At 45.6% G+C, this 16881-nt stretch overlaps 1 protein-coding gene across 2 annotated transcripts in view; it reads left to right on the top strand.

Moving 5' to 3' along the window:
• Positions 1 to 9810: 9810 nt before the first annotated feature.
• myzap (myocardial zonula adherens protein) overlaps positions 9811 to 16881 on the top strand; it is a 100360-nt gene continuing 93289 nt past the window's right edge. The window contains exons 1-2 of one of the 2 annotated variants that reach the window (XM_072278434.1): positions 9811 to 10488; positions 10646 to 10738. In XM_072278434.1, coding sequence (XP_072134535.1) covers positions 10426 to 10488; positions 10646 to 10738 — 156 coding nt within the window. In that variant the 5' untranslated portion in view covers positions 9811 to 10425. The remainder of the gene's footprint in view (positions 10489 to 10645; positions 10739 to 16881) is intronic. The other variant, XM_072278435.1, reaches the window with a different exon arrangement.

Genomic DNA, 16881 nt, shown 5'->3' with positions numbered 1-16881 from the left:
TTAGGGACAGGGAGGAGAGAGAATGACGAGTCGGGGCAGTGATGCTTAGCAGTCAAGAGGTTCTGACTGGTCAGATGGAATGGCGCCGAGGAGACCAGCAATCACCAGCTTCTAACTTCTGAGTCAGAAGCCTGAAGGGGCAGAGTAACAAAGGGAAGTGATGGTGGGAGAGGTAGTAATGGGGGACAAAGAAATGGCAGCTGAAATTAATAAGTATTTTGCAGCAGTCTTCTCTGTGGGAGACACCAGCAGTACTCCAAAAATTCAAGAGTGATGGGGCAGATGAGACTAGTTGCCATTACGAAGGAGAAGATGCTTGGGAAGCTGAAAGGTCTGATGGCAGATGAGTCACCTGGACCAGATGGACTACACCCCAGGGTTCTGAAAAAGGTAGCTGAAGAGATTATGAAGGATTAGTAATGATCTTTCAAGAGTCAATAGATTCTGGTATAGTTCCAGAGGACTGGAAAATTGCAAATGTCACTCCACTCTTTAAGAAGGAAGGGAGGCAAATGACAGGAAATTATAGGTCAGCTAGCCTGACTTCAGTGGTTGGTAAGATGCTAGAGTCCATTATTAAGGATGAGATTTTGGGTACTTGGAAAGATATGATAAAATAGGCTGAAATGAGAGTGTGAGTGAGTGTGTGTGCGCGTGTGCAGGAAAGGGTCTTGTTTTGCTGTTGTCTTATTTTGTTCTGTTGTTGAGCATTATGGGCTTGCTATGTTGGCACCAGAACGAGTGGTGACACTTGAGGGCTTCCCCCAATACATAGGTGTGTTTATTGTTGATGCAAATGATGCATTTCACTGTATATTTCAACGTACACGTGATAAATAAATCTGAATCATTTGCTCCTGTTTGCTTTTGCTGCCCTCTACTGAATCCTCCAATAGAGGTCAGCACAGTCAAGTTATGGTGCAGTACCAAATGATGACTTCTCTGTTGGAGATGATACACACTACTTCCAGTTATTTCAATAAGGGGAAAATTACATTTATATGATGCCTTTCACATTTCTTTAAGGGTGTCCCAAAACAATGGAATATTTCTGAAATACAGTGACTATTAAACTGTGATTAATGCTCAGCCAGTTTTTTTCTTTTGCTCAACAACCTCTCACAGAAAATCTACATCAGTAATGTTTGGTGAAATACAAATTCAGGTCTGGGCACCTTGCTCTCAATTGAAACACTGCCATGGAATTTTTTGTGCCTATCTGAAAGTAGTGTGTATCATCTCCAAGAGAGATGCCATCAGTTGATACTGCACTGGAGCCTGGATATATCTTACACAAGTTTTCAGTCACAACAACTTGGGTGAGAGGAAATTGTGCACCCACTTGTTACTTGAATGTGAATGTAGTTGTACCATTTGTGTTTGAATTAAATACTCTCCATTTCTGCTTCAGAACCAGTCTGTGAACAGTCCATGCTACCTGGCAATGCCTGGCCATTACATCTCTTGAAATCAGCTCCAGAATGCACTAAGAGTACATCCTTCACCTACTTCGTCTAATAATTCATAAGCACCAGATTAACTTCCAAATGTCTACAGAGGCCCTGAATCTGTTTGCACTAGTGAACAGCCATGTGTTCTACTCAAACCCACAAACTCCTGTCCTCTGTCTCCCAGCATCTCTGGCCCATGTACACACTGAAGTTTACTTTGATCACGGCATGTCATCAATCAGTTGATTGAGGTGTTGAAAATGCTGACTATCTGTAGCCTTTCTGGGGCAGGGTGGGTTGGACACCTCTCCATTATTGTTGTGCCTTGAACAAGAAGGTAATCCAGCAGTTCAGGATCAATGATCTTTGACAAATTCCCCTGGTGTCAGACTGTCCCTTCTTACGTATATCATCATCATTATCATCATCAGGTGCCATGCCCAGTTTGAGCTTTGACTGCCATGGCCCACACACTCCTGTTTCGGGTAAAGTGGATCAATTCATTGGTATTCACTTCCAGTTCTTTGGCTGTTGTCTCCATCATCATTTGTCTTTGCCTTCCTCTTGCTTTCTTCCCTTCAATCTTTCCCATAATTACCGTGCATTCTAACTCCTCTTTCCTAATCACATGTCCAATGAAGTTACGTTGCCTTTTCATGAACTCATACATTATTTCTCTTTTTGTGTTTGCTCTGTTCATGACATCCTTGTTAGATATTCATTTCGTCCATAGAAACATAGAAAATAGGTGCAGGAGTAGGCCATTCGGCCCTTCGAGCCTGCACCACCATTTATTATGATCATGGCTGATCATCCAACTCAGAACCCTGCCCCAGCCTTCCCTCCATACCCCCTGATCCCCGTAGCCACAAGGGCCATATCTAACTCTCTCTTAAATATAGCCAATGAACTGGCCTCAACTGTTTCCTGTGGCAGAGAATTCCACAGATTCACCACTCTCTGTGTGAAGAAGTTTTTCCTAATCTCGGTCCTAAAAGGCTTCCCCTTTATCCTCAAACTGTGACCCCTTGTTCTGGACTTCCCCAACATCGGGAACAATCTTCCTGCATCTAGCCTGTCCAATCCCTTTAGGATTTTATACGTTTCAATCAGATCCCCCCTCAATCTTCTAAATTCCAACGAGTACAAGCCCAGTTCATCCAGTCTTTCTTCATATGAAAGTCCTGCCATCCCAGGAATCAATCTGGTGAACCTTCTTTGTACTCCCTCTATGGCAAGGATGTCTTTCCTCAGATTAGGGGACCAAAACTGCACACAATACTCCAGGTGTGGTCCATGATATTCTTTGCATCCTCCTCAAAAACCACATCTCTGTGGCTACAATTCGTTTCCTCATGTTACTAGATATTGTCCAACATTCTGAGCCATATAACATAACTGGATAAACGTAACATTTCAGTACTCTGAGGCAGGTTGTCCTGCCTAGTTTAGAATTGGTCAGAATACTCTTCATTCTCGTAAAGGTGTCTTTTGCCATCCCTATTCTTCTTTTGATGTCCATGTCGCATCTGCCATCTGATGTCACCCAGCTTCCTAGGTAGCAAAAGTTCTGTACTTGTTTTATGTCTTCCCCATTTATTCTCAGACTGCAGATAGGATTCTCCTTCTTTTTGGATATCACCATACATTCTGTCTTTTTACAATTGATAGATAAACCCATTTTTGAACTTTCTTCAACAATTATATCAATTAAGTTTTGTAGTTCTTCCTCTATACTTGCAGTTAACACAGTATCATCTGCATATCTGAAATTATTGATGTTTTCACCACCAGCTTTGATTCCCAAGATGTCTCTTGTTTTTTGTAATATTGTTTCACTGCACACCCTAAATAAATCAGGGGAGAAAACGCACCCTTGTCTAACGCCTCTCTTGATTTTCGTAAATTGACTCACTTCTTCATCTATTCTTACAGCGGCAGTTTGTTCCCAGTACAGGTTTCTCATTAGGCGGAGGTCTTTCAAATCTAGATCTAGAGTTTTCTGTAATATTTCAAGTAACTTATTGTGCTTCACTTTATCAAATGGTTTTGTGTAGTCGATAAAACACACAAAACAAATCTTTTTACACTTGAGTAGCTTGTTCTGATAGTATCCTTAACATCAATATTGTGTTTCTTGTACTTTTGTCTTTCACAAAACCACATTGTTCTTTACCTATTTCAGCTTGTATCTTACTTTTAGCCCTTGTGAACAAATGGACTGAGTATATTCAGGAATTGTTTGAAGACGATCGAGGTGAAAAACCAGAAATTAAGAAAAACATTTTAAAATCTAAAGTTCGTAATGCAATAAATAAGATAAAGAAAGGAAAGGCAGCAGGTCCTGACGAATTAGTAATAGAACAAATTATTGCCCTTGAAGATTATGGAATTGAAAAACTTACTGATTTAATCAATGACATTTATGAAACTGGAATAATACCAGAAGAGATGAAAAAAATCAGTATTTATCACTCTTCCTAAGAAACCTGGAGCAATGTATATTAATACAATTATGAATTATTTCAAATGAAGTCTATCTGATGTAAAAAAAGGAAGGATATCTATTTTTTGCATCTTGTGTGCAAGATGTTAATCTCTTCTGCCTTCAGTATTGATGGCAATGTCCAGGCAATTCACAAGAAGCAGTCTATGACATTTCTCTGTGTTGTATAGCTTTTGTGTAAATCAAATTCTGTGGATGTCTTGAAATCACAGGTGGTGGGAACCAAAATGCTAAATCAGATGGACGAGAGTGGATGGAAGTAATGCCAAAAGGAACAGTAAGGGTCGAAATGTAAACAAGCAAGATGCTTATTGTCCAGTAGTTGAGACATTGGTGCATTTGAACCCAAGACAAACATTTAGTTGACTTAAAACCTTGAAGTAAATTGATCTGGGGAGAGGTTAGGAATGTTGCACGGCCTGGTTTAAGGTATGAACAAGACTTGATGCCAAAGGCAGAGTTCTAGATCCAACTCCTCTAACAAAGTTCATCTTTGGGCTGGATGGGGAGGCAAGGTTATCTTTAAAGACACTTTTCAAATAAAGAGAAAATCCACGCTGAAGCTGATTGTTTTCTGTTTGCTGTATGACTTGTGAATCTGAATAACAGGACCATGCACATTCTGCTTGTTCCGTGACCAACGCCCAGCACCAACAAAACCTCATCCTCTATCTTTATTTACATCCATGAAAGGTGTTATCTATAACTCTCATTGTTAAGAGATACTGTTCTGCTGGAGTCATACAGCCCAGAAGCAGGCCCTTTGGACTAATATGTCTACACTGACCTGTGAGTAGCTACCTGCACGCATCCCATTTAACAGCACTTGGTTTACAGCCTCCTATACCTTGGCAATTCCAGTGTTGATCCAGAACTACTTAAATGAGGGGACTGGAGCTGCCCCTACCACCGAAGTGAAGGGCCATGATTGGACAGGTTGTACCAGACTGGAAACTGAGAGTGGGCAGCTGGGACCCCTTCAATGCTGAAGGAATGGCCATGAGGGGAAGTCGTAAACGTTCTGCAGATCACTGGTTGTCTGCAGACCCAGAACATGTGCTCCACTGGTAACAGCAGAGCTGGCTCGTCATAGTGGGGCATTGTTTCAGCAGGTCATCTGGAGAGGGTGCAGGAGTTAAAGGGAGTTCCACTGGCATTGGGAAATGGAGATGGAAATTGAGCTGTGGGAGAGGGGAGAGGCTGGAGATGGTGGTAAGGGGGAAGTTATGAGAAGGCAGAGCATGGTGAGGAGGGAGTGAGGAATACAGGAGTGAAGTTGGAGAGGGTGGTGGTGAGGGAGGGGAATGAAAGGGGAGTGATGAGGAATTCCACCTGGTGAATGATTGAGTGCCTGTGACTGAGTGGGCCACAAGGTGAGTGCTACCAGGAAATGTAGCCCCACCTACCAGTGAAGGCAGGGGGGCATCTTGACTGAAGCAGTGTCTCTCAAACACCAGCAAGCATTCGCAACAGGCATGGAGTTAGCACTGGGGAAGGACTGGGAAAGATGAGGTTATCTTGTTTGAAGGGGAAACTTAACCGAGCTATAGAAAATTACGTCAGCGTCAGCTAAAGTCAATTGGAAGAACCTCTGTGCCTTGGCATCAGAGAGGTGTAGGTAAGGTGAATCATCACAGTTGTTTCTCCAATGTAGGCAAGTCCGGAATAGAGGACAAAGGCTTTCAGTGAGAGGAAGAATTTAAAAGGGATCTGAGGGGCAACTTTTTCCATAGAGTGGTGGGTGAATGGAATGAGCTGGCAGAGGAAGTGACAGAGGTAAATATACTTATTACATTTAAAAGACATTTAAAAGTGTATGAGAATAGGAAATGATGTGTAAAATGGGGCCAGCTCAAGTAGGCAATTCAATCAGCAGAGATGAGTTGGGCAATAGGCCTGCTTCCATGATGTATAACTCTAGCGAGAGACAGAGGACAGACACCGACTCTGCTTCTGCACGTCTGCCCTCACCCTACCCTCACGCCACCACACAGGGATAGGGTTCATCTTGTCCTCACCTACCACTCTGCTTAGCCTCCATGTCCAGCACATAATTTTCTGTAACTTCCACCATCTCCAACAGGATCCCACCACCAAACACATCTTTCCCTCACCTCGCTTACTGCTTTCTGCAGGGATTGCTCCCTATGCGACTCCTTTGTCCACTCTTCCCTCCCCACTGATCTCCCTTCTGGCACTTACCTTTGCAAACAGAACAAGTGCTACATCTGCCCCAACACCTCTGCCCTCTCTATCATTCAGGGCCCTAAACAGTCCTTCCAGGTGAGGTGACACTTCACCTGTGAGCCTGTTGGTGTTGTCTACTGTATATCAGTAAGACGTGATGTAGATTGGGGGACAGCTTTGCCGAGCACCCATGCTTCACCAGCCAGAAAAAGTTGGATCTCCTGGAAGCCACCCATTTCAATTCTACTTTCCATTCCCATTTCGACATGTCAGTCCATGGCCTTCTCGACTACCAGGACGCGGCCGCACTCGGGATGGAGGAGCAACACTTTCTGTTTGGGTAGCCTCCAATCTGATGACATGAACACCAATTTCTTGAACTTCCAGTAATGAACCCGCCCCCCCCCCCACCTTCACTGTTCTCCATTCCTGTTTCCCCCCTCACCTTATCTTCTTATCTACCCATCACTTCCCTCTGATGCTCCTTCCCCTTTGCTTCTTTCCATGACCTTCTGCCCTCTCCTATCAGATTCCTTCTTCTCCAGCCCTGTAACTCTTTCACCAATCAACTTCCCAGCTCTTTACTTCACTGCCTCGCCGCTCTCAGTTTCACCTATCACCTACCACCTTGTACTTCCTCCTCCCCTCACCCCCACCTTCTTACTCTGACTTATTCTCTTCCTTTCCAGTCCTGATGAAAGATCAAGGCCCAAAACACCAAGTGTTTACTCTTTTCCAAGGATGCTGCCTGGCCTGCTGAGTTCCCCCGCGTGTTGTGTGAGTTGCTTTGGATTTTAAGCATCTGTAGTTTTTCTCTCGTTTGTGGAACCCAGCTTTCTGCCTTCAATACTATAATTACAAGCCAACTCATCTCAAAACTCCTAGACCTGGAACTCAACACCTCCCTTTGTAACTTCCTGATCAACAGACCACAATCAGTAAGGACAGGCAGAAGCGCTATCGGCATGATTATTTTAAACACTGTGTTGCCCCACAAGGCTGTGTCCTCAGCACCCTCCTCTACTCCACTCCCCGTACACTCATGACTGCGTGGCCAGATTCTGCTTTAGTTCTATCTACAAGTTTGGAGATGATACCATCGTAGTGGGCCAAGTCACAAATAACAATGAGTTGCAGTGCAGGAGGGAGATAGAGAGCCATGTGGCAGGGTATCATGACAGCAACTTTTCCCTCAGCATCAGCAAAACAGAAGAGCTAGTTATTGTCTACAGGGAGGGAGAGTGCACATCGTCCTGTTCACATCGATGGTGCTGAGGTTGAGGGGGTGGTGTGTTTAATTTTCTGAGAAGTGAACATTGCCCCTGGCCTGTCCTGGCCCAACTAGATAGATGCCACAGCCAAGATAACTTTCCAATGCCTCTACTTTCTTAGGAGGTTAAATAAATACATCAAGTCCCCTTCAACCCTTATCAAAGTTTATTGATGCCCCGTAAAACCATTCTATCCAGATACAGCATGGCCTGTAAAGCACTGCACTGGCCTTGACTGCAGAGAGTTGAAGACGTGGCTCAAGAAATCATGGAAGCCAGCCTCCCATTCAAGGACGTCATCAATGCTTGGCACTTACCACAGTACCTCCTGCTTCTAAACTTCCCTTACAGCCACTTTAATAATTTAAAACAAGAACACAAAATGCTGGACACACTTTGCTATGACATGGAACACAGAACAGTACGGGAACAACCCTCAGGCCCACAGTGTCTGTTCCAGTCATGATGCCAAACTAACCTTGTCCAAGCTGCTGTTCTTGTCTGTAGCCCTTCATCCCCTGACTGTTGCTGTGTCTGAATCTCTCCATCTTCTGTCTGTATCTCTCCATCCCCTGTCGGTTCCTGTCTGTCTCTCTCCATCTCCTGTCTGTTCCTGTCTGTATCTCTCCATCTCCCGTCTGTTCCTGTGTCTGTATCTCTCCATCCCCTGTCTGTTCCTGTGTCTGTATCTCTCCATCCCCTGTCTGTTCCTGTGTCTGTATCTCTCCATCCCCTGTCTGTTCCTGTGTTGTATCTCTCCATCTCCCATCTGATCCTGTGTCTGTATCTCTCCATCCCCTGTCTGTTCCTGTGTCTGTATCTCTCCATCTCCCATCTGTTCCTATCTGCATCCCTCCACTCCCTGTCAGTTTCTGTCTGTATCTCTCCATTCCATATCTGTTGCTGTCTGTATCCCTCTATTTGCTGCCCATTTATGTCTCTGTCTAAATGCTTCATAAACAGTGCTGTCATATCTGTTTCCACCGACTTCCCTGGCCATACGTATTCCTTTTGTAAAAACTTGGCTTGTGAATTTCTTTAAACTTTTCCCTAGTCAATTTTAATTTATGCCTTTGGTGTTTATCATTTCTGTGCTGTAAACAAGACCTGATGATTTACCCTGACTGTAGCTCTCATAATTTTCACAAACAAATGAAAATCTGCCGGAGCCTGAAATCCAAGCAACACACACAAGATATGCTGAAGGAACTCAGCAGGGCAGCCAGGGTGTCGGCTGTTTCTTTCCCACAGATGCTGCCTGGCCTGCAGCATATTTTGTGTTCTCATAATTTTATACACTTCTGATCCTCCAGAGAAAGCAATCCAACTTTGTCTAACTTCTCCTCATAACTAATACTCTGCCATCTTGGCATCATCCTGATGAATGTCTTCTGCAGCCTCCACATCCTCCCAGTAATGCAGTGACCAGAACTACACATAATATTCCAAATATGTTTTGACCAATGTTTTATACAATTGGAATAAAAGTTGAAATTTTATCCTCAATGCCAACTCCACGCTAGCTTCCTTCCCTACCTGGCACTACCTGCCTGTCATCTTTCACCAATCTTCAATCCTCCTATCACCTCTGACTCTTGCCTCAGCACACCCCCCCTCCTCTTTATTCCGGCCATCTCGCCTCTGCACTTGGACCTGGTACAAGGTTTCAACCTGAGACGTTGATAGTTCCTTTCTCGCTGCAGATATTGCTTGATCCACTGAGGTCCTCCCGCTCCTGATTCTGTGAAGGCTTCTATTTTAGGATGGACAGTTCTCTGAGCTTATACACTAGTCCCCGAGAGTTTGCTTTGAGATGGCTCCCGGCGTACGAGCAGCTTTGATATGCGACCGAGCGGGTTGCTGAGGTCAGTGCTGATTGGTCGGTCTGTCCTGTGTGTATTTTTTTCGGGCAGTGTTTCAGAGCCGACAACACGGAGTGGGTCTGGATTCACCTGGAAGGATGTCAGATTGAGCAAGGCCGGCGTGTTTCCACTCTGAAGGAAGTCACTGCCTCAGATGGGCTTTTAGAACAAACTATTGGTTGTCCTGGAGATGATCACTAAAGCCAACTGCTTTCTCCCTTCCCCCAAACTTCAGGTTATTAACTGAATTTAAATTCCACATCTGGAGTGGAGGGGTTTCAACTCTAACCTGGGGTGTATGAACTCTGTACGTAGAGTATTGTGGTCTGAAACTAGAAGTATAAAGAAAAGAATCTCCTTTTCATAGCTTTGCTAAATAAATGAGTCAGTTATCAATGTTGCATTCTCCGTGCCTTTGGTTTTGAAAGGGTTACCAAGTATTACGTCTCACAGGTGCCGTCTATCACTGCAGCAATCAGTTAAACAAATGAATGGGCGTGCCTTTGAGACAGGGCTTGTTGTGGTTTGTGTTTCTGCCTTCTACAGTATTACGATAAAGAAATTAGCTGAAGGAAGGAATGAAGGAGGGAGGCAGAATTAACACCAAGTAAATGCTTGGATTTTGAGACAAATCCGGCAGGGTGTTTGGGGTAATCAAGATGAACAAAATCAAATGGTTTCTCCTCAGGCTATCGATGACAAGCAGCTAAGCCATACCGGGCTGATCCTGATAAAGGTGGAGTAGGGATACACCCACATAAAGTATTTTAATGAGGAAGGGCTGGAACAGGTGAAATGTAGTTGGACAAGTTGGGTGAGGACCTGGTCCTAGATATGTCATATCTGAGGTGTTGCTAAGGAACATACTGGTCAGGGTGGGGACAGGTGACTTTTTGTGAAGATGTTTGCGTATGTTGTGATGGAACTCTGCAGACGTCCTGCGCGTATCTTCGGGCTGACTGGACTGTACATCAGTGAACTAAGGTCAAACCTCTAAAACTGTGGGGAAATGGTCAAAGTTATTTAGTGACCAAAAGGAGGCTGCAGAGAGATTCTGACAGGCAAGCATATGGTAAAGCGAGTTTCTGCCGTGCTGTGGACGTATCTTTGGATATCAACGTTTTGCATTAAATATACTGACAGCAACAATGCCACAGTTTAAAACAGCAACAACGTGCACTATTTCAGAGGCGCCGGAGCCTGTCAAGAAGGCAAGTCACTTATCTCTTTAACAAAGTAATTAAATGTGTGATAGTACTTAATATGGATAAGTTTAGCTTCAACTGCGAAATGTGTGATTGCTTGGACCTTTCAAAATGTTGTTTCTTAGCGATATAAGGGTAAACACTTGGCTTATCTGTTCCTCAGGGCAACAGCCGAAGAGTACGACTGACACTGCACGCTGATGGAAAAAACACCCCGGTAAAAGATGAAGTCAAGAGTAAAGGGAAAGCAGAAACGGTCAGTACAATCCACCTGTCTCTGCCGACGCTGCCCCACAGGGTTTATTTTGGCAAGTGCGATTCTGGAGATAGCTAGAGGTGAGGTCACGGAGGGTGCTGGAAACAGGCTTGACAATGTTGGCAGCGGGATCGGTTCAGTACAGCGAACAGAGCGCTGCTAGTTATCCAGCCGGCAGGCAGGGTAAGGGTTACGTGAGGGCAGTGACAGAACCTGCTGCGAGAGGTCTCCACCACCGACACGGCAACAGAAGTTCGAATCCCATCATGGCAGCTGGGAAGTTAATTCAACAAACATGGAAATTAACCAGTAAACTACCGGATTGTTATAAAACCCACCTGAATCACTAATATCCAGACCCAGCCTAGTCTATACGTGGTTCTGCCCCAACAGTGGGTCCGGGACATGTAGAGGTGGACAGTGCATGCACTGGCAGGGGAGGACGGTATGCTCACTCACAGGGGTGTATGATGCATACAGTGCATGTACTGACACACACCGTCCCTGGTCTTTGTGATTTTTATAAACAAATTGGATGAGGAAGTGGAAGGGTGGGCTACAAAGTTTGTAGCTTACACGTAGATTGGTGGAGTTGTGGGCAGTGTGGAGGAGTATTGTAGTTTGCAGCTGGGCTGAGAAGTGGCAGATGAAGTTCAATCGGGAAAAATGTGAAGTGATACATTGTGGATGGTCGAATTTGAAGGCAAAATACAGATTAATAGCAGCATTCTTGACAGTGTGGAGGAACAAAATAATCTCGGAGCCCACAACCAGAGATTCCTCAAAGTTGTAGCTCTGTAAAACTCTGGTTAGACCAAACTTGCAATATTGTGTTCAGTTCTGGTTGCCTCATTTTAAGAAAGATGTAGAAGCTTTAGAGAGGGTGCAGAGGAGCTTTACCAGGGTGCTGCTTAGATGAGAGGGCGTGTCTTACGAGGATAGGTTGAGTGGGTCGTGGTTTCTCTCTTTGAGAGAAGGAAATGAGTGGTGACTTGATAAAGGTATGTGAGATGCTAAGAGGCATGGATCAGGTGGTACGCCAGAGACTTCTTCCCAGGGTGGAAAAGGTTAATACAAGGGGGCATAATTTGAAGGTGATTGGGGGAAACTAAAGGGAGGAGGATGTCAGAGTTAAGTTCTTTATGCAGAGAGTGTGGGCGTGTAGAATGGCTTCCCCAGGCAGCAGGGAGAGGCAGAGGCAGATACATTAGGGACATTTAAGAAACATGAATGATAGAAAAATAGAGAATAATGTAGGAGGGAAAGGTTAGTTTGATATCAAAGTGGATTAAAAGGTCAACACAACATGGTGGGATGAAGTTGCTGTGCTGGAATATTCTATGGTCTAGGGTGAGTCGGCTGGCCAGCACATGGACACTGCAGTGTGGATGCTGCGCAAAATGTCTGGGTTGGGATGGTGTGTCAATGGTGGACATGGAGTATCACACTGGTGGAGAGGGGGTAGTGCACGCGTTACTGGACAGAGTAAACATAGTGGTGGGACACAGACGGTGCACATCCTGGTGCAGGAAGGCAGTGCACACACTAGTTGGGGGAGGGGTGTGAATAGTGCACACGATGGCATGTGAGGTGGGTGAGTGGTCAGTACCATGACAGGTGAGGTGGGTGGTCAGTACACGGTAACAGGTGAGGTGGGTGCTCAGTACACAATGACAGGTGAGGTGAGTGGGTGCTCAGTACACGATGACAGGTGAGGTGAGTGGGTGCTCAGTACATGATGACAGGTGAGGTGAGTGGGTGCTCAGTACACGATGACAGGTGAGGTGGGTGAGTGGTCAGTACACGGTGACAGGTGAGGTGGGTGGTCAGTACATGGTGACAGGTGAGTGGGTGGTCAGTACATGATAGGTGAGGTGAATGTGTGCTCAGTACACGGTGACAGGTGAGGTGGGTGGTCAGTACATGGTGACAGGTGAGGTGAATGTGTGGTCAGTACACGATGACAGGTGAGCTGAATCTGTGGTCAGTACACGATGACAGGTGAGGTGAATGTGTGGTCAGTACACGATGACAGGTGAGGTGAATGTGTGGTCAGTACACGATGACAGGTGAGGTGAGTGGGTGGTCAGTACATGATAGGTGAGGTGAATGTGTGGTCAGTACACAATGACAGGTGAGGTGAATGTGTGGTCAGTACACAATGACAGGTGAGGTGAATGTGTGGTCAGTACACGGTGACAGGTGAGGTGGGTGGTCAGTACATAGTGACAGGTGAGGTGAGTGGGTGGTCAGTACACGATGACAGGTGAGCTGAATGTGTGGTCAGTACACGATGACAGGTGAGGTGAGTGGGTGGTCAGTACACGGTGACAGGTGAGGTGGGTGGTCAGTACATGGTGACAGGTGAGGTGAGTGGGTGGTCAGTACACGATGACAGGTGAGCTGATTGTGTGGTCAGTACACGATGACAGGTGAGGTGAGTGGGTGGTCAGTACACCATGACAGGTGAGGTGAGTGTGTGGTCAGTACACGATGACAGGTGAGGTGAATGTGTGGTCAGTACACGACGACAGGTGAGGTGAGTGGGTGGTCAGTACACGGTGACAGGTGAGGTGGGTGGTCAGTACATGGTGACAGGTGAGGTGAGTGGGTGGTCAGTACACGATGACAGGTGAGCTGATTGTGTGGTCAGTACACGATGACAGGTGAGGTGAGTGGGTGGTCAGTACACCATGACAGGTGAGGTGAGTGTGTGGTCAGTACACGATGACAGGTGAGGTGAATGTGTGGTCAGTACACGACGACAGGTGAGGTGAATGTGTGGTCAGTACACGACGACAGGTGAGGTGAATGTGTGGTCAGTACACAACAGGTGAGGTGAATGTGTGGTCAGTACACGACGACAGGTGAGGTGAGTGGGTGCTCAGTACACGACGACAGGTGAGGTGAGTGGGTGCTCAGTACACGATGACAGGTGAGGTGAGTGGGTGCTCAGTACACGATGACAGGTGAGGTGAGTGGGTGCTCAGTACATGATGACAGGTGAGGTGAGTGGGTGGTCAGTACACCATGACAGGTGAGGTGAGTGTGTGGTCAGTACACGATGACAGGTGAGGTGAATGTGTGGTCAGTACACGACGACAGGTGAGGTGAATGTGTGGTCAGTACACGACGACAGGTGAGGTGAATGTGTGGTCAGTACACAACAGGTGAGGTGAATGTGTGGTCAGTACACGACGACAGGTGAGGTGAGTGGGTGCTCAGTACACGACGACAGGTGAGGTGAGTGGGTGCTCAGTACACGATGACAGGTGAGGTGAGTGGGTGCTCAGTACACGATGACAGGTGAGGTGAGTGGGTGCTCAGTACATGATGACAGGTGAGGTGAGTGGGTGCTCAGTACACGATGACAGGTGAGGTGAGTGGGTGCTCAGTACACGATGACAGGTGAGGTGGGTGAGTGGTCAGTGCAGACGATGGTGTGGGGAGCAGTGGTGGATAGTGTACACATTGGCAGGGGTTGAATGGTGTATATGCTGATGCTGGTCTCAAGATGCACTCTCCAAGGATGAATAAGTAAATATTGGCTTTCGATGGACCTGATGTTTATGAAGTGAGACATCGTGTGATAATGTGGAGGGAATGCATTGGGGAACTGGACATTGTTGCTGAGGGAGGAAGCGGTGCCTTTGGTGAGGTGTCTGTGGTCTGAGGTTCCCCTCGGGATCTGATGTGTCAGCATAGTTGTGAACATCCCTTTAGCCTCAGCTGAGGTCTGTAGGTCTTGTGTTATCAGCACATGCATGCCGTGTGTTTGGACGTTGATGCTGAAGGTGGCATGTGAATTATGGATTTGGATACTAATGGAATGAGGGACATGGTGTCATTGCAGAAAAGTGATGCCAAGGTTAAAGGTCATCTACGATCCTACTGCCAGTCAAAGTGGGCAGGAGCGTGACTGGCCTCTTCCAGCTTCTGTTTCTCACATCCTTACGAGAAATTGGAAGGGGAGCATGGGGAGATACTTGTTGGTCATTGGGGTTGTGGTCTGAGCTCAGGAAGATTCTCCAGTTCAACCACACACAGTAAAACTCTGATCATCCACATTTCCCAAGCTCCTTTTAAACTTTCCCACATTCCCTCAAAATTTGCCACCACCCTGTATCCCACATTCTCTTTAAATTTACAGGATTTCCTGGAAAGCTGCAGTATAACATATTTCAAAAAAAAATTGAAGTGCTTTGTGTATTGAAATGAGTCTAATGTCTGGAGGGTGCTGGATTATCAAAGTTCTACTACAACAAGGATGAAATCAGATAACTGTGGTGCTGGCTGGCTGGATAAGCCACTGGAGGAGGGTGCTGCTGATCAGACCCACTTCAATGCTGATCGTCACTTCGATTAGAACTGTTTTGTCAAGGCTGGGAGCTTAATTGGAGAAACTTTTTAAAAAAAACATGGTTGTGAGAAACCTGATTATGGGTTTTTGGCATTCTGCCCACAAATGTGAAGATTGATCATTGGTTTTTGATGATGGAGGGGCTAAGGGACTTTGTTGGGAAGAACAGTGATAAAGATACATTTGGAGTGGTGACAAAGGAGAGCAAACCATTGCTGATATCAGCTAACACAAAGGCTAGACTGGATGGATTTGGGATCACATGTTCGCAAAGGCAGGAAGAGCTGTAATGGGCCAGAGGATATTGTGAAGTATCCAGAGGAAGAAGTCTGCTCTGGCAGTGCTGATGACTTGTTAGAAGAGCTGAGAGAGGAAATGGAGGGAGGGGCAGCTAACTGAAAATTGTATTGGTTTGTTGTTGTCAAACATACTGAGACACAGTGAACGTTTTGTGTGTCGTAAAGGCTGATCTTTCTGTGCATAACTACACTGAAGTAGTAAAAAGAAAACGTAGAATATAGCGTTGGACTTGCAGAAAAAGTCCAGTGCAGGTAGGCAAAGGAAGTGCCAGGGTGATGACAAGGCAGGTTGGGAGATCGTACTCATGAGAGGTCCTTTCAATGGGAGAGAAGCTGTCAGGTCTGGTCTTCCGCCTGATGTGAGGCGGGTGGGGGTGAAAGGCACAGGTATGAGGGCTCCTTCCTCAAGCTGACTGCTTTTCTGAGGCAGTATTAAGTGTAGAAAGAATCAATAGATGGGAGAGCATTAAAATTTAAACAAATGCAGAAAATGCTGGAAGCTTCCAGGCTGAGCAGCATCTGTGGGAGGAGAAAGAGTGTTAAGGTTCCAGGTACCTGTAAAGAGAGCAAGGTGTGGTTTCCAGGTGCAGGACGAGCACAGGGAAGCCAGGGGAGAGTGAAGAGAATCGAGGGAACAATGTGAATTTAGGGCTGCTGATAGTTCAGCTTCACACTGTGATAGAGCTGCCTGTGCTCACGCTTGGAGGGAGCACCTGTATCTGAGGCATTTGTGCGCTGGTACTTTGCATGTTCTATGTCTATTTTCTCCGCCACTGGCTGGTGCCTGAGCCCCGACGCTGGTTTCCGCCACTGGCCGGTGGCAAAGAGCCTGTTTCCGTTCCAATCCATATATAATAGGTGAGAGGCTCCTGGTGGTAGGAAGTCATTGTGTGACACCTGTGTTTGAAACCCTCACTGTAGATCCTAAAAATTTAATAAAGCAGGCTCAGATATATCAATTTCACTGTTTTATTAACATACCTTGTTCCACAAAATGCCACTTGTATGAGTTGGAGGAATCAACTTACAACCTACTATGAGTTTTTTGTAAATGTGTAGCTCTTCGTCGCTTTTCCACAGGAATGGTTGGGGATTAGCTGATGTTTGCTATCTTCGGCATTATTTTGCTGATGTATTGTTTGCCATTGAATATATCGACACAAAGCACAGCAATTATAATTGATTTTCCTTATGAATGCAGCCCTTAACAACTCATTATTTCTTTTGGTTGAGTAACTTCATTTGTAAAGTCAATGTTCCTTATGGTAACGGTGGGAAGGACAAAATTGCTCAGCTGAGGTTTGGGCAGTGTGTAGTGTATTGACACAGTTCCAGCCTCCAGTGTTTACTGATTGACGGGCAGTCCAGTATAAAGCATTGATGGAAGCTGAGCACTGTTATCTCTGCTCGAACAAATAAGTTATTTAACAAGTTCTGTGAGGAACACTATTGTTTAGAGGGATGGTTTCTTTTGCTTTAATTGT

Source organism: Mobula birostris, chromosome 14 (genome assembly GCF_030028105.1).
Source record: "Mobula birostris isolate sMobBir1 chromosome 14, sMobBir1.hap1, whole genome shotgun sequence".
Taxonomy (NCBI): domain Eukaryota; kingdom Metazoa; phylum Chordata; class Chondrichthyes; order Myliobatiformes; family Myliobatidae; genus Mobula; species Mobula birostris.
The sequence above is the reverse complement of the archived record's forward strand: the minus strand, read 5'-3'. Positions and strand labels throughout refer to the sequence as shown.